Source organism: Garra rufa, chromosome 8, assembly GCF_049309525.1.
Source record: "Garra rufa chromosome 8, GarRuf1.0, whole genome shotgun sequence".
Classification (NCBI taxonomy): Eukaryota; Metazoa; Chordata; class Actinopteri; order Cypriniformes; family Cyprinidae; genus Garra; species Garra rufa.
In genome coordinates, this window is record NC_133368.1 from 29,416,453 (window position 1) to 29,442,765 (window position 26,313).

General features: G+C 36.4%; 2 protein-coding genes across 2 annotated transcripts; one reads left to right on the forward strand and one right to left on the reverse strand.

The window, feature by feature from the left end:
• Window positions 1–13,648: 13,648 nt before the first annotated feature.
• rnaseh2b (ribonuclease H2, subunit B) lies at window positions 13,649–17,516 on the forward strand. Its single transcript, XM_073846200.1, has 11 exons — window positions 13,649–13,895; window positions 14,122–14,193; window positions 14,341–14,448; window positions 14,582–14,658; window positions 14,742–14,856; window positions 15,403–15,467; window positions 15,553–15,655; window positions 15,733–15,814; window positions 16,707–16,752; window positions 17,047–17,124; window positions 17,353–17,516. The coding sequence occupies exons 1-11, from the start codon at window positions 13,832–13,834 to the stop codon at window positions 17,461–17,463; spliced, it is 921 nt and encodes a 306-aa protein (XP_073702301.1). The 5' UTR covers window positions 13,649–13,831; the 3' UTR covers window positions 17,464–17,516.
• Window positions 17,517–18,432: 916 nt separating this feature from the next.
• On the reverse strand, window positions 18,433–23,657 carry LOC141341131 (uncharacterized protein C13orf42). Its single transcript, XM_073846273.1, has 3 exons — window positions 22,772–23,657; window positions 21,165–21,309; window positions 18,433–19,794 (listed from the first exon to the last, which is right to left on the reverse strand). The coding sequence occupies exons 1-3, from the start codon at window positions 23,183–23,185 to the stop codon at window positions 19,544–19,546; spliced, it is 810 nt and encodes a 269-aa protein (XP_073702374.1). The 5' UTR covers window positions 23,186–23,657; the 3' UTR covers window positions 18,433–19,543.
• Window positions 23,658–26,313: the final 2,656 nt, after the last annotated feature.

A 26,313-nucleotide genomic window follows, 5' to 3' on the forward strand; every position in this document is an offset into this window, starting at 1 on the left:
TTCAGATCCACTATTTTGTTTTTTGTTTTCAGAAAATTAAAAACAAATTATGCATTTCTTTCAGATGTGAACCAGAGATGCACGTGTAGCACAAAAACACAGACTGACGAGAAAACGTTTTTCCCCCTCCTTTCACCAACTCCCCACGTCTCTTTTCCTTCTCCCTCTCTCTCTCTCACACACACACACACACACACACACACAGCAAGCCTTATGCTAAGATATTATAAATGAGTATCTTCACAGGAAGCATCTAACCACATGAATTTTTATTATGGAGGAAAAAAAAAAAGACTCATTCACACCAAAGTTATCAGACAACTATCAGAGCTGAAAAGGAGACATAGGAAAAACAAACACTTAGAACGACTTTGAGTAACAGAGCAGGTCAAACAAAATACAGCCTGGTTAGACAACTCAAACTCCATAAATCAAACAATTTAAAAAAGAAATATGTGGGTTTTTTTTTTTTCAGGCTTAATTTTTTTTTTTAAGTGTTGCCATCAAAGGGGAATTAAAAGTTCTTTCAACTCTATAATGTGTGTAGCTGGCCTAGCCTCCATTTTGGTGTTTAATCTCGTGCACTAGCAACATCGTAATCCCACAGATAAGTGCACATTATGTGCACCATATTACACTATAATTTTAAAACGTGCTATAATTATATAATTTGATTATATACAAGCAGTGCATGAGCACACAACTCTTTGATAACCTAGAAAGTGGTCAAGTGCTTACGTGTGTGCACGAGGAGGACCGTCAGAGCCCCTAAACGAGTTTGTGTGAGCGAGAGGGGGTGTGAATGAATGTATAACATTTAACCTCTCTCTGCTTGTATTTTACTGAGCTCACATGACCTTAGGGTCAAAGGGTATCACCTTCCACTCCTCCATCAACATCAGCATGTGACACGCTTGCACACTCCGAGACTCGGCCTTATGCAGGAAACCCTCCCATGCAATTATTTCGCCAGTTTAATGATCAAAAGAAAATTGAGCAAAACAACAACTTTACTTTACAAGTATCACTAAAACAACAAACTTTGTTTGAAAAGAAAAAAATAAAACAAAATTATAAATTTAATTATTTCTGTTGTGTGTAAATAATATACACACTGCATTCATATTTAAACCCTACACTTCTGCATTTGTACTTATGAAAGCTGTGTGTGCGTGTGTGTGTGTGTGTGTGTGTGTGTGTGTGTGTGTGTTTGTCTCTCTCAAACACATTTTCTCCAATCTAAAAAAAAAAAAAAAAAAAAACTCTGTGTAAATATTTAGTCAAAGACAAAATGACAGCAGGCAAGCCTGCACACCTGTACGGCACTGCTGCACCTGAGTATGGCTGAAGCTACACACAGCAACACACACCTGTGCCCTGACTGCAACCTCTCACTTTTACACACATGCATTGATCAAAAGAAAGCTCTGCAACACTGCAAACTGCCTTTATCCACAACAACTCGCATCCAAACCAAACTTAAACTCTATCATTAGTTAGAGAGATGCTCTAATCAATATCAGAGCCCTAAGTCTCACAGTTAGGACTGGCCTGCTTTACACAAAAAAATGCAGCCCTCACATACACACACACACTACTTTCCCTATAATCATTAAAAGAGCGAGGGTGATGTCACAGAGACATTCTGTGTGCCTGTGACCGCACATTTGCTTCTGCACATCACAATGGGCCAAAACAAGTACAACACTGGAGTTTCTACTTATTAAAAAAAAAAAAAAAAAAAAAAATTCAGTTTAACTTGTCACATCACCACTATTGCACAGTTAATACAGTCATATTACTGCACCCAATTTGGCAAACTCAGAAAATCCTGGCATGGTGTATGATAAAATTAACATGGTGTATCTCATAAAATTACCCACACAATTAACTGATAAATAAGTCCCATATTAAAAGAGTGTGTGTGTGTATATTACAGCCTCTGGTCAGGAGATCTGAAGTGTAAGACTTCATTTCCTGCAAGTTTACACTCTCTCACTCTCGTAGGCACACAAAGCATGACTGGCTTCATGTATTCTTGTTTTTTTCTAACTAGTTGTTTAAATCTGTACAGATCACAATTTAACTACTTTAGTCTGGTGACTTTTACTTGTAGAGCTGGCAGCATAACATTTCAGCTTCTCCCAAAATTCAGCCCTGGACACACCAGAAAATGTCACAATGTCTGAACATGCAACATATTTTAAGTTCAACTGCCCACACTAAAATCATGTCGTGTGTCATCATATTATCGACATTAAAAAATAAATAAATGCTTAAAGAAAAGATACATTGTTTTTTTTATTTTTAAGCATGCAAACAAAGTTAGATTGCAAGTGAATAAGCACATAAGTATAAAAAAACCTGTGGGTGGAAAAATGCTAGGTTTTTTCCCCCCCTAAATAAGTGGATAAAAATAGATATCACTAAACGGTAATGATATAGATAATAGTTAAAGTGTAAAGAGTAATCTGCCTAAAAAAACTTGGAAGTTAACTGATTACATATTTTGATGGCAATAGGTGCTCTGTAAGTCCTATGGAGTGCATGAATTTTAACTTTGTGTGGGATTACATTTTTAAAGTGTTTCCAACAGTAAACTTCTTTGAATATATAGATAATACAAAGTATTAGTGTAATATTACTAATTTAGTATAAAAAGGCTACTGTAGGTCATATTTCTGAAATATAATTACAACAGTTGTGACTAAAATGTGTCTGTGCACTACAAAACCCAAGCAAAAAAACAAACAAAAAAATTTTATTGCAGTATCAGCACTGTCACTGAAGCTCTGTGGGGCATTTGAGTGGGTGTATGACGTATCTGTTAATTAAACTGCAATGTTGCAAACATGATAAAGAGATCGTTGTGGTTTACTTGTGGGGGTTTCCCTACGGTCCCAGGCAGGATCAACTCATGGGAAGAAAAACTGCCAGGGAAAAAAAAACAAAAAAAAAAACACAACACTTAGGAACTAATGTAGAAAGACATTTAGACAAACAGCACTTGGTATTGGGCTATACTAGGTTAACTACATGAATACAATGGTGATTAAAAAAAAAAAACTAAAATAAAAGAACCTGACTAAAATGGGAACTGGATGCATATTTCAGTAAGAGGCAGACTGAGAATCATTCTGACTCTTACACTAACTACTGTATTTAAATTTTGGCCAAGGGAATGTGCAATATAATAAATTATGATTGCACCTCAAATGTAAATTCTCTGTAACAGTAACATTTAGACTGACATTTTCTGCCTAGTCATTCTATGCTCCAATGGATCTTTTGTCATAATGCAAGGTTTCTGTCATAGGGCTTATGCTGGTATATGGTGTAACTTGTCTCACATTTTTGTGAATGTTTATTAAACAACTCACTCAAAAATAACTCAAACTATGTTATTTAAACATAACCAGAACGCATTTAGATCTGTGGGACATGGAATTCAAAAATTAACCATATTTTTTAATATTCCATATTAGGCCACATGTCCAAAGTTTCATTTTAACAAGCTAAAAAACCCAAAATTCGACAAAAAAAATTGTAAAAATAACACAAAAGGTACATAAACAGTGCATAAAACTCAGGTTAGGTTGATAACTTATATTAAAAAGATTTAAAAACTAGATTATCTTAACTCCCTTGCCCTGTTTGGGCTCAAAGTGACCCAGGGGTCTCGGCTGGGTTAACCTCCATGACATCACATGACATGGACAGGCCTTTACATCAATCAACACAATTAGGAGGTCAAAGCATCATGGTAATGACTTCATGACCTTTTAGCATGTGACCTCTACATTAGGGAGAACAAATGTGCCCGAAGTGCTAGGTATAGAGGATTTGTTATGGAGTCGAGTTCAATACAAGAAAAGCATCATCAAAATTACTTTAAGAACAGGCTGGAAAAAAAAAAAAATACGGAGCTGGTTTAAGAACTGAGGTGCACACGCTGAGAAAAAAGGCCGGCAAAATGAGCGACTGCCGACCTATGATCACACTGAAAGATGATGAGCTCTCGCTCTCGTTGCAATACGTAAAAGTTAATTTTCCACTAACATCGAAAACAATCAGTATGACAAATAATCGCACTTCACAATTATACAGCTAGGCCTTAAATTAACCGACAATGCAACCTGGTTATGTAATTTCAATTTACAGGCCCGCTTGTATAAAAGTATGAATACGTGTCCATAATACTTAGTGTGATTTACAAGGGTTTCAAATTGCAAGGGGAAAATGTAAGTGAGTGAAGTTGCAATAGCGTGCTACAGTAGATCAACACATTGTGACGTGTTTGTTCGATCGAGAGGTGATCTTGTTTTACAAACTAACCAAGATCATCTCGTCTACTTCGTTTCCATCTCCAACTGCTGTTTACTTTTTTGTCAAATAGTCCGTGCTTTTTACACTTTAAGAAATGGAATACGTTTGCTATTTTAATACATTTACTATACACACACGCGCGCGAGCGCGCGCACAATGTAAATCTTTATTAACGTGCTTACTAAACAAAAACACATTTTACGTAAAATATTACACTTACCTAAAACACCTGAACATATTTGTAAATCCACAAAAAAAGTTGAAGAGTTGCAGTTGAAAATTCTGGCGGCGCTCTCATTACATACAGTTCGTGCAAAAAACGGGGAAAAAAAATAAAAGGCACTGTGGTCATCGTTGTTTTTTCTCTGAAAGAGGAACAAAAACTGTAGTAAAGAATAGGACAGTGTTGGTCGGTTTGGCATCCCGGTGTATCGCTCGCTGATAGGCTGTCGGGCTCGCCGGCAGTCTCGCTCACATCACCAATCCCGCTCAAACTTAACGTTTAAAAAATGCACAAAACCACCTCGCTCCAGCAAACAACCAACACGAATCTATTCGTCGTCGCCTGCGATAATTTTCCTAATTTTTTACAGAATTTTCAAGCCATCCGCGTATTTCTTAGATTTTTTCAAAAAATAATACAAAAATATATCGTTTCCACAGCGCGGCTCCAATCGGACGCCCCTTCTCGGCTGGAGATGCTAGCCAGATTAGCCTCGTAGCTCACTTCAGTCTCCACTTCACTATTTGTTGTCACTACACAACGTCTTTTGTGTCCGCCGCATTCATCCACCGGGAAACAGTCGTCTCAAAATTGTGGTCGAATTCTGAACAAAATCTCTCTTTGTTCTTCCGTAACAAAAATAAAAAAGTGTCCGCTCACTCAAATTACTGGACTACAGTACGGAGCCTCTCTAGGCAGCTGTTGTTGCTGTAGCTGCTCACTCGAAAATGGCGCCGAAAGCTAGTCTTCATTCAAATTGGCCGGAGCCTCCCCCTGCTAGCATTGGGCATGCCGGGACCTAGAGCACCGCGCAGGATTGGTCGAGACAAAATGCACCCTCAAACCGGCTAGCAACCCAGAACCCACGCACAATATCCTTACAGGGCCAACAGAGCACGGTTTAACTGTAGCTCTGCCAGTCGATTTTTGAAATAGCGATTGTTAGCAGCGCAATCGCGAACGTACGTGGTTATATACAATGTATAGGATTTCAGGTGCTTGAAAATCGCTAAAATGATCATGAATTGAATCGTATATGCTTTTCTGGTGCTACAGTGAGCATATGTCACAAAGCGGAGCTTTATTATTTTCCATCATTCGTGAGGGAAATGAAATTTCTGTCTCTGTGACCGATTTCGAAGGTGCGTGTGACTCTACATTAAAAGAACGGGACGTTCTCCGCGAAGACGGAGCAAACCGCCACACTGAAAGTAGCTTGACAACAGAGCCTGCGCTTTACTACTACAACGGCAGATAGCGAGAGCAACTGCGAGCTGCGTCACTCACACCACCAGCAGCGTGTGAAGGTTGATTGGGAGAAGAAAGAAACTGCGCTCCATCTGTCAAATCCGCCCCTTTCTGATTACTGCCGACTGCATCATTCGGATAATAACTTTCAAAATTTGGCATTGCTTTGTGACTATTTGTCCAGTAATCCCCGATAATTCATTTAGGAGTATCTGGTGGCTGTGACTAAATTGCTTTCTAAACCTCACCCCTATTTTGCAGGCATTAGCTGCAACTGTACAAAGACAATCTAACGTTTTTGCTAAAGAAAACACGAAGGCTTTAGTGTACAGTCATAAACTGCCCACCTTTTGCTATAATAATTGGGTGGCATCATTGCATCATGCATATTTCTTATTTTTAGACACACCCACATGAACTCACATGACACTGCTGACATAAATAAGCATGAAATATCTGAGAGTGAGTGTTCCTGCACAGGCCAACACTGCAAAATGTGTATTTGAGCTTAAGTGTAAGGTGTTATAAATGGATGCACACAGTGGGGAAAGGAACTGACTCTTTTTATTTGAAGATAAAGTACAGGAAGTGTGTCTGTAGTAAAAGAAATGAGCATAAAGTATTCTATACTTATCCACCATGGATGACTAGGCAGAATGCTACAACTCTAATGTGTGCACCTAATGAACTTCTTTTGAGGTAAAAACATTTATGGAAACATGGATCTACTAAACTTGACTGGCTATTATTCTTGTTTTGATCTGTTTACCATTTAACCATGTCATATAGCCTAACAAAACCCTTGTCTATTAAAAATGTGCTTTGTCGTACATACAAATTTAGGCCGTCCATGTTAGTTCCACTCAAGGCCACTTTGAACGGCAACAAAACCTCAGTGTATAAGTTGAAGCATAAGCGAACGTATCTTCTTATGTGTGACCCTGGACCACAAAACCAGTCATAAGTAGCACAGGTATATTTGTAGTAATAGCCAACAACAAGCTACATTGTATGGGTCAAAATGATCAATTTTTCTTTTATGCCAAAAATCATTAGGATATTAGGTAAAGATCATGTTTGATGAAGATATTTTGTAAATTTCCTAGCATAAATATATCAAACCATAATTTCTGATTAGTAATATGCATTGCTAAAAGCTTCATTTGGACAACTTTAAAGGCGATTTTCTCAATATTTAGATTTTTTGCACCCTCAGATTCCAGGTTTTCAAATAGTTGTATCTCGGCCAAATATTGGCCTATCTTAAAAACCCATACATCAATGGAAAGCTTATTTATTTACTCAATTTCATTTTCTATGACTAGTTTTGTAGTCATATATGTGGACAAATGTGCTTTGTCGTGCATACACATATTTAGGCCATCCATGTTAGGCTACTTTGAACGGCAACAAAACCTCAGCTTATAAATTGAAGCATGTTATAAGCTACTCTACACTGTAATTGTTTTTTTCCCCACCAATAGGTGACTAAACATCTGAACAGTATCACCACCCACAACATTCAAATTCTCATCACAAAGTTAAGACTCAGTCTTCCTCTTTCTTTTCATTCATCCGCCTCTAGACTTATTAATGAAATCCCTTAGTATTGTATTTATTAAAATGATGTCACCTTTTCTCCTTCCCCACAATTGTTAAAGTGACCAACCTTACATTTTTGAACCACTAGAGATCTATTGTAAAGAAACAGTCTATTATTTTCTCAATGCGTTTAAAATACTGAAAGAACATGGTTCTCGTTTTAATCCGTGACAGTTTTTTTTATATTTTATCAGCGGGGAAAGTAATAACAAAGCGCACTGCAGGCAAGTCCAGACAAGCGCGTCAATCCTCACGGATGTCCCGCCCCCCAAAGGCAGTCCTCCGATGATGTAACTCTTTCCAAATATAGCGTGTTGCCGAAGCAACCGCGGCACGCCATTGGCTCAGCGCTCTGTCAGTCGTGCAACGTCACGAAGCTAGTGTTATTATTGTAAACAGGGTGCTTACTTTCCACGGGCTCTCGGGTCCCGAGCCTTTGCTACGCGCTTCTTTGTTCACTGCATGAGAAGATCAACACGACAAAAGACTACTCACGAAAACTCTTTGTACACGTTACGGACCTCCCGTAATCGTTTATGAACGACACAAATAAAAACTGAGCAGTTTAATTAGGTTCTAAATCAAACCTGTTAAGACACTTTAAAATAACACGACGTATCTCAAAGACAGCCGGTAACTTATGCATAGTAATTGTTGCTGAAGTTTTGACAAGCAGCGCGTTTTTTAGTTTTAGTACAGCGTTGTTCAATTTACAGTAACGTCCTTGATTCGCGGAACGCGAATTGAATAACTTTTTAAAACATTATCAGCATGACGCGAAGACAGTTAAAAGTCAAAAACTTTTAGAAACAATACTTCGACGCCCATACTCCGCTGACGACCGCTGCCACTCCTGCGCTGTTTCATTGTCTCAACACATTTCAATTTCCTCATTTATTCTTCCTCTGATACAGGAATCGAAACACCTCACAAAATGCTCATAAATTAAAACAGTTCTGCCCCTTTACAGTGCGAAGAGACTGATCAGCAGCTGCCTCAAAGTCAATATGAATGGCACTTACCCAAAGCGCTGGGGGGAGAACAATTGAGGATGTGTATGAAGACATCAATTGACTCTAGGGGGTGTTCTAATAAGTAGCTTCTCTAGCACGTTTACAAGTTCATTTCAGTTCGCAAAACACTTTCAGCTTATTTACTGCCGTTTCACAAGGTATCGAGGAAGTTCTTCTTTTGTTCCAGTATTTATGCACAGCGTCAAAGTTGCGCGTTGAGGAGGCGGAGCGGTAGCGCTGAGCGAGAGGAAGAAAAAAAAAGACCGAGCGCCAGCGCTCGACCTTAGATACTCAAGACTCAAACCCTACGACCCACACTGGATCAGATTAGGTCACGTGCTGTAGAGCAGCGACCGAGTCGGGTGTCATAACTGCACACAATCCTGATCTCGACGACATAAGACCGGTGCTCCACAGCACGGCGCGCAAACCTCTAGGCTTTACCTTTAGCTCCGCGGGAGATGCCAAGTGCTTTAGTATGATCCGCTCACAGATGACTCATCTTATATTTTGCTAAGTCTCCTTGCAATGTGAGATGTTTTGTTGAATTTATGATAGAGGTAAGACACTTTCATCGTGAGCAAAATTGAGATGTTCTTAAAACTGATACGTGATAAAAATGGTTTGCATGTCATGAGAAAAATAAAGCAAAAAGCATTGTTTGATTTCAGAGTTGCTCTTATTTGATTTCAGAGTTGTCTTCTTATTTTCTTTGCAGTACACCTGTATAAGCATATTTAGGAGTATATTTGTGTTTTATGAAAAGAAAGAACTCGCAGTGATTTGAAACAGCTGCCTTCTGCTATTGGCTGGTGTTTGGTGTGTTCAACTGCATTAGAGCAACCAAAGCCTGTCAAATATCATCATATGCTAAAGCTCACTTTGGTTAGGATGCGTGGCACGAACGTTCAACAGTATAAGCAAAACTGCTTAAACACATGTGTTTTCTGTTTTAACCATTTCGCTTTTAAACCTATAATGGTATAAAAGTTTAACATGGTTCATATTAAGGTTTACACGTTTTTGCACCTAGTGCCCTGAGGCAAACAAGCACTTTTCACCTTTGAGTATTTTTTATTTTCCAATTTTCGTATGTCACAAAACACTTACCCTTTAAGGGTATGCAAATCAGTAATCTCGAAAGTTAGGGTTAAGACTAAAAATGCTTAATTAACAAGGGATTTCGTACAATTGATTTATGCTATATGCTGCCTACAATGTGAATATTTTATTTGAATGGTTTTATTTTGGATGGCACGTGGCGTTTAGGAAGTTAATTTGAAAGTGGGGCTATTTATAACAGGGAAAAACACGGCCTGTTGACACAGCTGAGGTGAGGTTTTCAGCATTTTCCAACCTACTCAGTCTCAAACGAGCAAATACAGGCGAACGATTATCACTACGTGGCTGTAGGTGATTTTAGGATTAAGTAAATATATAAATAGGAATCCAGCAAAATAGCCTATAATCTGATCAAATTAAAACGATCACAGCAATTAAGGGTAATACAGTTCATATTTACGCCGTTTTACAAGTGAAACAGACAGATGTTTGCCTGTTTTCGTTAAGATTACCATCCTCTCAGTGATAAATCAAATCATCTTGACTAATTCCAAACATAATAAATCAATCTGATGTTATTTTGCAACGACTGGATACGTTGGTGAATAGATACAATTGCAAAAGCAAAGTTTAAATTAATAATCTAGTCGTTCTGCTAAAAAAAAATGCACAACCCTTGGATTTCAAGCTGCTGCAGAACAGATGAAAATGTAGAGGAACGAATTCGCTCTTTCGACTAATGAATTTATTAACTAAACACGCTGCCTGTTCGAATGACTAACGAATTAGTTTGTATCCTTTCATTTCCTCTTGTAGTTTCCAAATGTGAAAATTAACAATTTTCACAAACAGTTTCCGTGTATGAAAATACATAAATTAATCATTACATCCATATCGTAAAGCTGCTTATTTAAAAATGCAGTAGGCTACATTTTTATTTATGTGTAACTGTTTTGCAACAATTAGTTTGATGTCATACAATAAGATTTTGATTTTACCAAGACACCACAAAATAAATGGACGCCTCAGACTGTTTCATCAAGCCTGCGATATTACTAATAGCCTACCTTCACGTTTGAGCTTCTTATCCTGTTGAAAGTAAAAGCTTAGCTCGTATTATAATAGCGAAAACTCGAAAATTTTTCGTTTTACCACCAATTAGTCAAAACAAATTTCCTGTCGTAACGATTTATATGATAGATCCAATAGATTACGCTCAGTTTGACTCATCGGACCTCTAGTGACAGTCCTAAATGTCAAAACACGATATTCCCAACGTGCTCGCAGAAAAAAAACCCCGACAAATTGTGGTCTTTTTACGCAATACATCTCTGTAGATTGCCCCTCCCACTAAAATATCATCCTATAAATTGAGATGGACATCTGACAGTATAAACAATCCACACATCACCTAGGTTATACCAAGTTAACGCTTGACTTTAATCTGATGAGTGATAGCCTAGTAAGATTACACGATGTCAACTCTGTTTGTGGACTGATGTGCAAAAGTTGCAAGACATCTGTGGGCTACTTCGCTCCTGGGAGTGTGTTAGTGTTAGTGTAAAAAGCAAATCTCTGTAAAATGCCACTATTTTCTTTTCAGCAATGTTATGGGAGTATAACGTGCAAGGTTTTTTGCCTAATTTTGCATGTGTGTGGGAGGAGGTAAGGCTCAGATGCAAAATAAGAATCGTTATTCTGATCTGTTCCATCAACCAGTTTATAAAACAAAGCAACAAGTCAGATGTGTATAACACGCCTCAGCTGAAAATGTCACTGTGTGCCTTAAAAGTTGTGCCACGCTCTTTTTTTCCAAGCAGATTTCATTCAGTCTCTTACGACACTAATGGAGTTACTCAATACTGGTGTCTGTGTCACATCTCTGTGGAAGTGAGAAAAGAACAGAGGGGGTGCAATGTACCTTGTAACTATTAGTTAAGAGTTTTCTCATTGACAGGTACCTGAGTGATATTAGATGATTAGATATTAGATTTGACAGCTGAATGTATGTAGTATGTATATAACTTGCCTTCTATGGTGTATTTTATGTCCTGGAGCCCCTCCCTCCCCCTCCACCATGTCCTTGCTCAGCAGACCTTGGCTGACCTGAATACCTCAGACTTACAGCAGAACAGGGGGTCCCTGATTCTCAATCAGCTACACATGAATGCACACGCATAGACTGTGTCAGGACATGTCTTGGTAAGTTGTTTTAATGAGTGGCATGGGTGCAAAAAGACGCATTTTCTCTCACACACAATATGCGAGATAAACACAGAGGGAATCGTCAAGCATCTATAGTTTCTACATCACAGGCTACATGTGGGCTACTGCTTTGCCTTACATAAGCCATATCTCTGTTCATTCCATTTTTATAGAATTTGGTATTTTTACTTTTACCAATTTTATTTATTTCCCGTGTCTCATATGTAGGCTTTGTAGGAATACTTGAATGTTTGAATACTTTGATTATTGTAATCTGTCGTGCCCAAAAAAAGTTTCTTTCAACTTGATTGACGTAAGAATATGATCATTATGATGGTTTAGATCTTGTCTAAAACTTTCACGCAGGTAAAAAATTAATAATTAATCCGCAGTCAGAATTGCCGAAGGCACTACTTTATGCATTTTCAGGACACCTGCGCCATCTTGAGGTCACTGTTAGAAACATCAATTTTGTATGGCGGATGCCATGTTTTATGTTCATGTATCTTTTTTGGTGCTGAAATTCTATGAATATGTTAAATGTATTGTCTGTTGGTCACAAATAGTTGAGACATGGTATAAAATATGTCCCATAACCCTACCTGCGTAAATAATGTAGGCTATATAAAAATATTTTCACTTTAAAATTGTCTGAAATGTAGGCCGTCATTTGATTTTGTCTAAATTATGACATTATATTATCACTCACCTTTCATTCATTCATTCAGTTTTCTCAATATTCATTATATAAATGATAACATTTTACACAGAAATTACCATTCTGTGGAAAAGAAATGGGGGAAAACAGAAGGCTGATTTGCTTTTATTTGGATAAAGCTTTCACCTTTCATTTTAAATGCTAAACAGATTAATCCAGAATTTATTATATATCTATATGTTTCTGATTCAGCAAATATTTTGTCTTTTGTTTTGTCCCACTAACTGCAAACTTATAGCCTATTATAGCCTATATACACTACCAGTCAAAAGTTTTTTAAAATTAAATTTTTTTAAAGAAGTCTCTTCTGCTCACCAATCCTGCATTTATTTGATCCAAAGGCCTACAGCAAAAACAGTAACATTTTACATATATGTACTATTTAAAATAATAGTACTTTAATAATAGTTTTATATCTGAATATATTTTAAAATGTAATTTATTCCTGTGCTAAAAGTTCAGTTTTAGCATCATTACTTCATTAGTCAGTGTCACATGACAATCATTCTAATATGCTGATTTGCTGTTCAAGAAACATTTATTATTATTATTATTATTATTTAAAACTGTTTTTCAGAATTCTTGGATGAATAGAAAGATCAGTATTTATCTGAAATAAAAAGGTTTTGCAACATTATACACTATTCCATTAGTATATATATATATATATATATATATATATATATATATATATATATATATGGGAAAGAAATGATAGAAATTAATACTTTTTTTTAGCAAGGATGCTTTAAATTGATCAAAGGTTATCATAAAGACATTTATAATGTTATAAAGGTTTTTATTTTAGATAAATGCTGTTCTTCTGAACTTTCTATTCATCAAAAAAAAAAACTGAAAAAAATTCTACTTAGCTGATTTCAACATAATAAAAATGTTTTTTTTTTTTAGCAGCAAATCAGAATATTAGAATGATTTCTGAAGGATCATGTGAAAAATAACTTCTTTAAAAACATTAAAAATCATGACTTCTAAATAAATATTATATCTCACAAAATAGTTACGAAAGTGAAGAATATTGAGAAACATTTTCCAACTGTGCTTTTAATGGTGCCTAAAATAATGTGCTACTATTTCTTTAAGAAATGCTGGGAGACTGTACCACTTTGAGAGAGGGGTGGCTGCAGACGCGGTTTTAAATTAGTCGCTGTTCTCTTTTCACATTAATTAAAGATTTTAGATCAGATTTATTTATTTACACGTAATATTGCTAAACGTTATCATATTGTGCAGCCAGACGTAAAGTAGTATCAAAATAAAAAGTCTTTTTGAGTTTTGCACCCTTATCTGTACTGTACACAAATATTTGCCGCCATTTTTCGGGAGGCAGAACCTCTACTTACATGTCTTGCGATCTTATATATTATTATCAAACAACCGGTTGATACAGTTTAACGATTTAAGTAAGTTGCTGAAATGACTACTAAAAAGAAACGCTCTCCGCACACCGATAATGACAGCTGGGTTATCATTGCTCCAGGTACCTTACATTTGCTAAGTTTATGTTGCATGTTGCACACATGCAGAAACATTGTATACGCAGTCTCAAGTGCGCATGTTATTTTACTGAGAGTTTGTTATTATGACACCTATGAATTATTAATTCAAAATTTAGGGTCACAATATACTTTTAACCCTAATTAAATCTCCAGGCTATTTTGTTTTCTGTTAATAAATATAATTTAATCTCTTTTTTTAACTTTAAGATTCAGCACTGGACACTGGCAGATCTGCAGAAGGTGATCCGTCCTTTATCAAACTCAAGAATCCTGCTACAGGTATTAATACTCCAATTAAATTAACTGAAACTGACAGTTTAGTACTGATGTAGCTACAACTAGGAGTATTTAGTGGTCCTGTCTATCAGAGGTCTATTTAAATAAACTGCAAATGACTGACAGTTTTGCCTTTATTTGTGAGTGCAGAAGGTTCTTCACTGTACCTGTTTGGCCCTGGCGATGTCAGTGTTTATGAAGTAAAAGCTTTTTCTGAAGACTATCGGTCTTGGTTTATTGGACAGACAGTGCAAAGAGGTAAGCTTTCTATACATAATGTGAACTATCCATTTTACATGGACCATTGATTTTGATGCTCAGTTGTATTATTCTCTTAAATGCTGAAGACATTTAACTGAACTAATTGTTCATTTTGTTTCTGTGTCCTCAGATGGTAGACTGCTGTATGTGACTCCCATTGATCCTTTATTTCTGCTGTTGCCATACATTAGCAGTGTTGCCACTGAGGTAAACAATCAATTAAAATGAAAATATTGTAATAAAAGCCATTTACATGAGCTTCATCTGTAATGACAGCACTCTTCATATAGGGAAAGTTCCAGTCAGTGGAGCAGATGGTGATGGATGAGGATTACCCTGGATGCACAAGACTTCTGCAATGCAAACAGGGACTGGATTCCCTTCATCATGTGGCTGATGAGAAAGGTGTGTGTTTGACTCTGTAAGTACATAGGTTTGCAGTTACGTCACGGTTTGGTCAGTTACCCGGATGTGTTGGCATACTGGAGATACTCAGATGTAAACAACAGCATGGATTGCACAGTTTATGTAATACTGAATACATTGTTCTGCTCATTTTTGCTGTCTAAACCACTGGAAAAACATGTGGAAGCTACTAAATCATAGAAAAGGAATTAGTAAGCAGGAAAGGTTGCAATATTTTGGCAAACTAAAGTTAATAGGTGGTAAAGATACACATGAGCGGTATTAATTAAGATATTAGCCTAATATTTCACCTACCTGACCGGAAATGATAAGAACAAACATGAATGTCAAGATTCTTGCCCTGGAAATCCTGGTTCAGTTTGGCCAATCACAGATGGCTTTTGTTCCTCAAACAGTTTTTTGCACTCTTCTCCTTGATTTGTTATAACTTTTGGCAGTCTATAGTACTCCAAATGTTTTTCTCAGTCTGACCGGTTACACATAAATATTGTTTCCAATATATAAAAACTGATTCCTCTTTTTCAGAGGTTGGTGATTCAAAGTATCACAGATATAATCAGGAGAAGACCCTGGAGTGGCTCAAGAAAAAGGTTCATACAATTTTAACTTGAACCCATCAATTACATCAATAATGAACAATTATAATTTAAAAAATATTTTGCAAATGTCTTTCAGGTCCAGAGCACAGTAAGCGCACTCAAAAAGAGCAACATATCTGTGGGGGGAGGAGTGAAATCCAGCATGTTTGTCAGAGTGAAACAGGAAGATGCTGCGGAAGGTAAAAAGGATGAATAAATTGTAAGAATTTATGTTTTGTATGCATTTATTGCTATATAATTGTGTTTATTTTTTTAGAGGACTACTTACGTTACGCACATGGTCTAATATCAGAGTATATCAGTGAAGACCTGAGCAAAGATCTTCTCAAGCATCTGGAGTATGTATACCCTACACTGATCATACACTGATTGTTCACATTACGTCATAAATATAATATATATATCAACTGATATAAATATTTTTTTTTTCTGTTATCCGATATGCCAGAAGCAAACCTTTTATTTTGACCAGCACCTGTAAACACAGAACTCCTGTTCTCTGTCTTCATTAGTTTACTGTCTCTGTATTGGGCCTGTATTCACAAAACATCGTAAGGCTAAAAGTAGATCATAACTTGCCAATTTAGGAGAAAATCTTTAAAATAATGGGCTTGACAATCATAAATGTGGGACTCCTAAAACTAAAACTAGCTCCTAAATCTGTAAAATGTTAGAAGTAATTAAGAGGACTGCTAAATCACTAAGACCAAATCACAAACTAGGCCTGTCCTTCCTGCTGAAAAAACAGTAGAAACAATCAATTACTAGTACTAGTACAAACATGACAAGCCACCAACTTTTAACCATTAAAACCTTAAAAAAATGTTTTCCTGTAGTGTGTTTTGGGACATGTTCTATTTGGATTTAGTGGTTTTAACAAGTCACCAATAGAAGGTGACCAATTACCAGTAGAGACCAACAGGCACCATTACAGTTACCCTTAAAACCACTACAATTCCCATTATAACCAGTAAAACCATTAAAAATTCTGTTACCAATCCAGTTACATAGTGTACCTTTAAATAGCATCATATTATGTTTATCAGCTTTATATTGGCCAATGGACAGCCCATTGTCTGAGATGTCGGCATCAGCCATCAAAAATCACATATCAGTCGATCGCTACTCGCAAACATACAGGATATTCCCAGACTGTTTTTACATTGTGCCATGCTACTTGTTTAGTCATATATATGTAGGTGTAACATTTTTTTCGTCTCATGTTACAAGGTTGCCAGAGATATCCAGCCCCAAAGAGACAGAGCCACCTTCTAAGGTAAATCTTTTGGCTTGAAATACCAGTTTTGTTTCACTATTTGCATGTTGCTACCATGCTTGAATTTTAATAGTTGAATTATGGCTGGTCTTGCTTTATTTGATTTTATGCCTTGTTAGTCATTTGCTTTCTGATTTCTATCTCTTCCTAAACTCCATCAGCTTGTCATTGTTTCAAGAAGCAAAAAAGATGCTTTGTTTCTGAATGCATTTAGAGAATTGGTGGAGCAGTTCTTTAGACTCAAAGATCTTTTGCTGAACTTGGTTTTGCTGACTGCTGTCTTGCATTCGATAGAAACGGAAACTGTCAGATAAACCAGTAGAGGCCGGGGAAGACTACACCAAGTTCAACAGTGTGGATTTTGTACGGAAAGTGAGTTAGAATCACAAACACAGTGGTGATGGGATTGATGATTCAAGCATTGAAAGAAATGCCATTACATGCTACAGCTGAACTGTCTTTTTCTCTCTGTCTATGCCTAAAAAAATCATTTAGCAGTTCATGCTTCAAATATTGTTGGCTGTAAATGTACCTTTCCTGCATAATTTTAGCTACAGTTTTGAGCAGTCTTAATATTTAAAATGTTCTATGTCATTTCAGCCACCAAAGAAGATGACTGCAGCTCAGAAGAGTCTTGCAAAAGTAGACAAAACTGGCATGAAGAGCTTGTCAGCATTCTTCAGCCCTAAAGTCAAACAAGAGAAGAACTGAGTGAGTGTTTGTGTGTGTCAAAACCTTTTGCTAATAAAGTTATTAGAAAATAATTTCTGGTCCTTTGTTTGGTTTGTTTGACAATCATGATGTGCTGACCTTAATGCTGTGCTGTGCAATTTTATTCAAAAGTTTAGAGTTTGTAAGATGTAATGTTTTGAAAGAAGTCTCTTATGTTCACCCAGGCTGGATTTATTTGATCCAATGTACAGCAAAAACAGTAGAATTTTGATGTTTTAAATAGATAAATGCATAAAAATTTTAGGGTTTTGAAATATTTTAAATACAGTAAAACAGTAATATTGTGAAATATTGAATATTATTAAAATAACTTTTTGATTTGAATATGTTTAAACTTTTAATTTCTTCCTTTAGTAGCAAAGCTGAGTTTTCAGCAGCCATTACTCCAGTCTTTGCTGTCACATTATCCTTCAGAAAACATTTTGATAAGCTGATTGACCGCTCAAGAAACATTTTATATAGTCATTGTTTAAAACAGTTTTACTGCTTAATATCTTTTTTTAATGAATCTTTGATGTATGGAAAGTACATTTATCTGAGATTTTAGTCATTTAGGTCTTTACTGTAACTTTTGTTAAATTTAATGCACTTTGCTGAATAAATGTTTTCATTTCTTTTGAAAAATATTACTGACCCCGTTTAAATGCTAGTGTATATAACACATTCTTCATTTGTCCATGATGTGAGATGTCCTTAAGTATGTAGTAGTAATTAATTTCCTTCAACTTTATTTACTATAATTTCCTGATAAAGACTTGTTGCACCTGTTGTTGGTGTGATCTTGATTTTTATAGTTCAAAAGGGTAATACCCAGTTCCTGCTTCCTTTTTTCAAAAAAGAAACCAGTCCTATTTAGCTCTGGATTCAAACACATGCATTGAGTTCCTCTTTATAGGCTTTATTGCTTAAAAAAACTGTCTCACTAGTAGAAATACATCACTTGAAGTAGTTTAACACAACTGAGCACTCTTTTTCTGCTTACTGGTATAATTACAGATACACTACCAGTCAAGATTTTTTTTTTTTTTTAAAGAAGTCTCTTCTGCTCACAAAGTCAGCATTTATTTGATCCAAAATACAGAGAAGAACAGTAATATTGAGAAATATTTTTACTGTTAAAAAATGCGTTCTATTTGAATATATTTTAAAATGTAATTTATTCCTGTGATCAAAGCAAAATTTTCAGCATCATTACTCCAGTTTTGAGTGTCACATGTTCCTTCAAAAATCATTTTAATATGCTGTTCCAAAAACATTATCAGCTTTAAAATCACAGGAATAAATTACATTTTAAAATATTCAAATAGAAAACAGTTATTTTAAATAGTAAAAATATTCCAAATTTTCAAAAGCTTCTGCTGTACTTAGGATCAAATAAATGCAGCCTTGGTGAGCACAAGAGATAAAAAAACATTAAAAATCTTACTGTTCAAAAACTTTTGACTGTTAGTGTAATCCTAAATTATCATAAACATTCATAAAAAAAGATTGTACAAATCTACACACTAAGGCACCTAGTACCAATTTGAGGGATTTATATTAAGAAATGTTACAGTAAGGATCCCCAGACTTTTACTGTATTAGATTAGATTTAACAAATGCAAATTACAGGTGTTAGTTTTGCATTTGGTTAATTAAGACTCACCTATCATAACTAGGCAGTTTAATAGCTAGCCACTTGGCCTTGATGTGTTTTGCATCATTCACACGTCTGATTATCTGACTGGTTTATCAGATCTGCGTTATTGTGATAAGGAAATTCCAGTTGCTCTGTCTGGAATCAGTGCGCAGGATGATTGTTGAGTGGTTACGCTCTGTTAATGGCCTTAAGCATTTGCTATCGAGAGCTGCTGAAAAAGAGATTCTGATCTGCTCTGGATAATTTATGAAGTTCAGGCAGTGAGTAAGCACTGACATCATATCACAGAGCTCATCCTCTGTGGTCTTTCAGACTATTCTTTTTTCCTTTTTCCAGGTCCAACTTCTTGCTCACGCATCTGTGAAGTTTTAGCTGTCCTCTGGGCATTAACAGTGGAACTGAACAGTGTTCTTTAATCAGCTAGTCTTTCTTCTTGAGCTTGGGTTTAAAGCGCAGAGTCTGAAAGGCACTTTCCACCACTTTTGGCAGGTGGATTGGGTTTCGTTGCAGACGTCTCCTGCTGCCTGTGCTTCCCATGTCCCCCTTCCGCTGGGATCCCTGCCCATGACTGATATCTGAATTCTTGGGCTGCGACTCCATCATGGAGATTCGACGTGGGTCCCGAAGCACCCAGTTAGAGTGAAGGTCATGCTCGCTGGTACTGGTTGCCACTAAAGAAACATTAAAATGGGAGGATGAAGACAAATAGACATAAGAAACAATAAAACGCATGCAAAATCCCACAACTGCATCTTCCATGCTGTCTTTAGAGTACATTAGAATTTAAAGGTAAAGATAGACTTAAAGGAATAGTTACTCAAAAATTAATATTATCCAATGATTTACACACCTTCAAGCCATCCTAGGTGTATACGACTTTCTTCTTTCAGGTGAATTAAATCAGAGTTATATCAAAAAATGTCCTGGATCTTTCAAGATTTATAAATGGCTGTTGAGATTTTGAAGGCCAAAAACGTGCATCCATCCATCATAAAAAGTACTCCATACAGCTCCAGGGGGTTAATAAAGACCTTCTGAAGTGAATTTATATGTTTGTGTAAGAAAAATATTCATATTTAAAACTTTATGAATTTAACTTTATCTATTGTACATGTGTTCACCAGTGGATGAAATACACTCTTAAAAATAAAGGTGCTTTTAAAGGTTCTTCACAGTGATGCCATAGAAGAACCATGTTTGGTTTCACAAAGAACCATTCAGTCAAAGGTTATTTAAAGAACCATCTCTTTCTTATCTTTTTATAATCTGAAGAACCTTCTTTCGCCACAAAGAACCTTTTGTGAAACAGAGAGGTTCTTCAGATGTTAAAGGTTCTTTATGGAACCATTTAGACATAAAAAAGGTTCTTCTATGGCAGGGGTGCCCAGCCCTGTTCCCGGAGATCTACTATCCTACAAAGTTCAGCTCCAACCCTGAACAAACACACCTGAACCAGCTAATTAATCTCTTAAGCAGCACTTGATAATTACAGACAGCTGAGTTGGAGCAGGGCTGGAAAAAAAACCTGCAGGTAGGTAGATCTCCAGGAGCAGGGTTGAGCAGCCCTGCTCTATGGCATCGTGAAGCACCTTTATTTTTAAGAGTGTAGGATATAGGTGCAGCTTAAGCTCTGGTGAGAATATGCTATTTTCTTGAAAACTAAGTTTTGCTTACAGCAAAGAAAAATCAGTGGAAAACCAGCAAAGTAAAGCCAGAGAATAGCAGAGACTAGAATGATGCTTTCTTGTAAACGCACAATAGTTAGCAGAAGCTAGAGATTATGGTTTTTTAAGTTTTAAATATGGATATGAAGTACTTTTTATGATGGATGGATGCACTTGTTTTGGTCTTCAAAATCTCAACACCCATTCCCTGCCATTATAAAGCTGGAAGAGCCAGGATATTTTTGATATAACTCTGATTGCATTCGTCTGAAAGAAGAAAGTCATATACACCTAGGATGGCTTGAGGGTGAGTAGATCATGGGTTAATTTTCATTTTTGGGTGAACTATCCCTTTAAATAACAAGCGCTACACTCACCTATGAAGTCCACATCTGCATGGCCATTATCCACATGTGGTTTTCGACTGGGCTCTGGGTCACAGCTTGCAATGACTGAATCAAAGAACTGGAGTGTATCTTCCTCATTCGGGATTGGTGGAGCAGAAGGTTCAGGCCGTGAAGTCTTCAAAACAAGATGTATTATGTATGTCTTTAGTTGCATTGCTTATTCAAAAGAATTTTATTAGCACAGGTTCTAGTATTTTTAAAACTGATATAGCACAAAACTAAAACTATTGTATCTAAAAATTAAAAGTCTGTTCAAGCAATCACATTTAAAGGAACCGTATGTAAGAAATTTATGTCAGTTAATCATAAAATGGCCCTGACATGTCACTAGACATTAAGAAATCATGTTCATTTCAAATACTTATATCACTGACAACAGTGGTCCGGCCAGGATATTGTCATTTAAAAGTGAGAGTTGCAGCCCTCAACTGATGTTATTGTTGTCGTTTTGTGTTTTGGTCTGAGGCTCCACCCTCCAGCTATCTACCAATCACGAAGTCAGTAGAGTTTTGTGATCTGGGTTGCCAGCTCTATTACAGCTGCAGCTAGAACGTGTCAGATAAAACATGTATAACGTTACGAAACCTAAAGACCTCGTTATGAATCCGAAATACGTCGTGACAAAGTCCGAAATAAAACAAGGATTTGTATAGGAGATGCCTTTGAAAAATGCAGACGGCTGAAAACGGAGAAGAATTTGAAGACAGACGCCAACGTTGCTTATTTTCTCCTGGACAGGTAAGATTCATCTATGTTTGGCTAACTTTGCTTCCGTACACAGTGGATTTTACGCGGTCGGCCGTGCTAAATGCGTTCATAAAAAGCTTTATATTGCACCACTAGCAGGGTATGAAAACAATCTATGTTCCGACTGAAATGTGGTATTACAGTACATCTTTGCGAAATATTTGGCTAATCGCTATCTGTAAATTTTTGCGATGCATAATTACTTCGCAAAACATCTCTTGTGAAGCATAAACATAATTAATAGAAGAAAAACAAATTACTGTGTAGGACTCGTCACTTGCCATTGGAAGCTCCTTGTAGCAGCCTACTCCTGTAGCTTAGCTGGCAACCTCGAGTCAGGGGGGGGGGGGGGGGCGGGAGGGGATACACCGTTCTACAGTATTTTGAAAGTGATTGCAGTACCAGTTTTGGCCACAATCCTACATACGGTTCCTTTAAAAGAAAATTAAGATCATTTTCAAAGATAATTGTTTTCTGGGTGTGGCTTCTTCTGGTCTCATCCATGTCCAACTATTTTTAGCTAGGCCTACAAAATTGGTGTACCATATTCAAATGTATTTATCTTAATTATGAACACACTGGTTTGTAGTGCAAACAGTTTTACCGTTTACTGCACTTATTTTTCTCCTTATTTTCCTATAGTGGACAATGAACTGGAAGACTCGCCCATAGGCTTACTTAAGTGTTAAAGAATAAGGTGAACAGCAGCCAAATGAAGTTTAGTGAACTTTAAAAAGTTAGCAACACTTCCTATTTTCCTAATAATGTTCAATATTTCTTTCTTTTAGGTTTAAACATAAATTTACGAACTCTACCCTGTTGCCTCTCACCTGTGCAGCTCTGTTTTGCGGTGGCTGGGGTGCGGGGTTCTTCTTGCGGGACGTGGTCTCTTTACGTTCGCTGTTCTTGAGGTCATTGATGCTCTTGGTGTACTGACGCCTGAGCGCGACTAGTTCCTGTAAGTACTCTAAGCAGTTCTGGTTCTGGGAATAGAGCCATACTCGGTCCTCTCGGCTCTGGTAGTAGTACAGGGCCATGCTGGACTCGACACTCACGGCGCTCACGCTCCGCTTCAGCGTAGAGTCGTGTTGTGCGCGACTTCTCTCCCCGACCACGAGCATCGACGTGCTCCGGACCAGTTTCACGGTGCAAGCGCTGTGGTAGTCCTCATTAGACCTGAACCTGTCCCGTGAGCGAGGTCCAACATGGTTCGGACGAAAAACGGCGTTGATTTTCTTAAACATCACAGCTGGTGTCTGGGTGCTGTAGTTTAGTGAATAAATTTCTGGGCTGATAGGTGAAAAGATGTTGGTTCAAACCCCACGAGGGCTTTATCACCATTGTGCCCTTGAAATAAAACAATTTATAGCGTACCTCGCGTAAAACACGTCTCCATATCTCTACGCACTCGAAAACTTACTTATAACTTGTTGATGGAATTCTGAGCCAAGATGTTTTGTTGGTTGATCCTGTCCATGGTGCTGAAGTTCTGTTTTCGAGCCAGACGCGTTAAGGACGTATTACAGGCGATGACCATTTCTTATCCGTATGAAAGAAGTCATGGTAGGTTTCTAACGCCGCCATGGCGACGGTGCGCTTGTAACTCTACTCTAACATATGAATAATTAATTAACATTAGACATATTAGGCTACGCACATGTGCTGGCTACCACAGTTAGCCCTATGATGCATAAGTTGCATAACATTATAGCCTATACGTTTTCGTATATTATTTAATGAGAATTGTGTGTGCACAAATTCATGTTTTAGGTAAACCATAAATGTGACCCTGGACCAGAAAACCAGTCATAAGGGTATTTTTTTTTTAAATTGAGATATACATCATCTAAATACGCTGAGCAAATAAATAAGCTTTCCACTGATGTATGGTTTGTTAGCATATAGGACAATATTTGGTCTAGATACAACTATTTCAAAATCTGGAATCTGAGGGTGCAAAAAATGAAAATATTGACAAAATCGCCCTTGAAGTTGTCTAAATGAAGTTCTTAGCATTGCATATTACTAATCAAAAAATAAGTTTAGATATACTTACAGTAGAAAATTTACAAAATATGTTCATGGAACATGATCTTTACTTAATATCCAATTATTTCTTGGCACAAAAGAAAAAAATAAAATTTTGACCCATGCAATGTATTTTTGGCTACTGCTACAAATATACCCGTGAGACTGGTTTTGTGGTCCAGGGTCACAAATAACCTTAAAAAAGATCTGCTAAATAACAGTTTGCTATTATATTCTATTTACTTTTTCCCCCTAAATAACCTATAATTCTGAACGTTATTTAACATTCACCATATGTAACTGAATATATAGATTAAAGATGGAAAATGAAACTTAAACTTGTTTAACCTACATACTGAAACATTTAACAACAGATGTATTTTTTAAATATACAAAAGCAAGATAAATGTAAAAATAATCTAACAATTAGACTAACAGTTACTGTTACTAATTTAAAATCATCATAAACTAATACATTTTAATATATTAAAAAATGAACCGTGATGTTCTGTGATGCTTTTAGGTTTGATATGATAGCATGTTGGAAACATTACAGAAAAACCTTGTTTTTTTTTTCCTGTTACTCTGGAATAAGTAATTATGCAAGTAAATGAATAAATCAATTGTATTTATTGCTAAATAGTTTTTTCTTTGCTAAATTATCAGTAATTAAATTAATTAACTTAAAAATGTCAATACAGTCTTTTTTATATTAGTGGATACACAATTGTGTCTCAGATATGTTATCAGAACTTGTTTAAAAATGATGAATTGCTGGATCTCAGGAAAATAAAGACAAAGATGAGTACAGATCCATTCATATTAAACAAATGAGTCAGACACTTGAGCTAGAGCCACTACAGCAAGCCGGCTAAAGTTTCTGGTGGGGTATTGTGTGGACTCTGGATGGGAGTTATGTGGTCACCATTAAGGGAGTTTATTCCTTGTGTGTATTGAAGGATCTAAGGATCCTCAAAATGCTAACTGTGTGTGTTGCTTGATGAGAGGAGTCATACATTTGTGATTTTTCTTTGTTTTATTAATCTATTATCATTTATAATGATTAGCCATTTAATCTGATGATTGTGGAGTTTTTAATGAAATGTTTATGTTCACTAAGAGATATGCATATGCAAGGTTTTGTGGGATGTTGTTGCGAAGGAGTTTGGTGAAACCACACTTGTTACTTTTGTGTTGGTCAGAGATGATTCAATAAACTCAGGTTCTTTTTATTATCTTCACCACGTCTTGTTACTACTCTTCTCTGGCTTTACTCAGTCAAAAACTTGGCTGACAGAAGACTGTTAATACAGTCTTGGGTACCAGACAAGGCTTGCTGTTAATAGATTTTAGATTAGACAACACTGCTGACTAGTTGATGGGATACCAGACAAAATGGATACACAATGCATTAAGAGCTGGGGGGTGGAAACTTTTTGAATTTGAAGATCAGGGTAAATTAAATTTGAAAGGTAAATTAAATCAATTTATTTTGTCTTCTAGGAAACATAAAAGTGCCTTCTGAAGTGCAGTACTAAATGGAAAAGAAAAAAGATGTTTAGGCAAAAAAAAAAAAAAAAAAAAAGTGCACATCTTCATTCAGTTCAAAAGTTTACCCCCGGCTCCTAATGCATTGTGTTTCCTTCTGAAGCATCAGTATGAAATAAATATAGTATAATATTATTTTGAGTTCTTTTTATACTGCTTTATGGTTGCTTTTGTTGTTGGGTTTATTTGAATAAGGTTTACAAACCATGACAATGAAACTTACTTGAGTACTGCAGAGTAAACTTAAAATAATTACGTGGAAATTACTCATCAAACTCTAACTGGGCACATTAAATTGACTTTTTTTGTCTGTAGGTAAGATGTAGATAAGTATACAGAAAAGTACTATGTGCAGTCAAACCAAAAATTATTCAGACACCAGATATAATTTGAGATATTTTTTACTAGTTGGTGGAGGACACTTATGCAAGTTTATTTATGGAAGTGAGGATAGCAAAATAAACTGTGACATATTATACCCACAAATTCTTTATACAGTGGACTACCAGTAAAACTGATACAAATTTGATTTGACACTTTGACCTGACCATGTTTTGTTACATATCTTTCAATCAAAGTTATCTGACATTATCAAGATTTTGTTCTGACACAGTTTTAACTCTTGAGTTCTTGCCATATTTGATCATTTTCTAAACTATAGCGAATAAACTGTGATAATGTGAGAAATGTTGAAGGTGTCTGAATACATTTTGGTTTGACTGTATTTTGCTTGTGCATATCTAGCTAAGTGCCTATAATAGTGTATATGTGCTTGTTTGCTGGTAATCAGGTAATC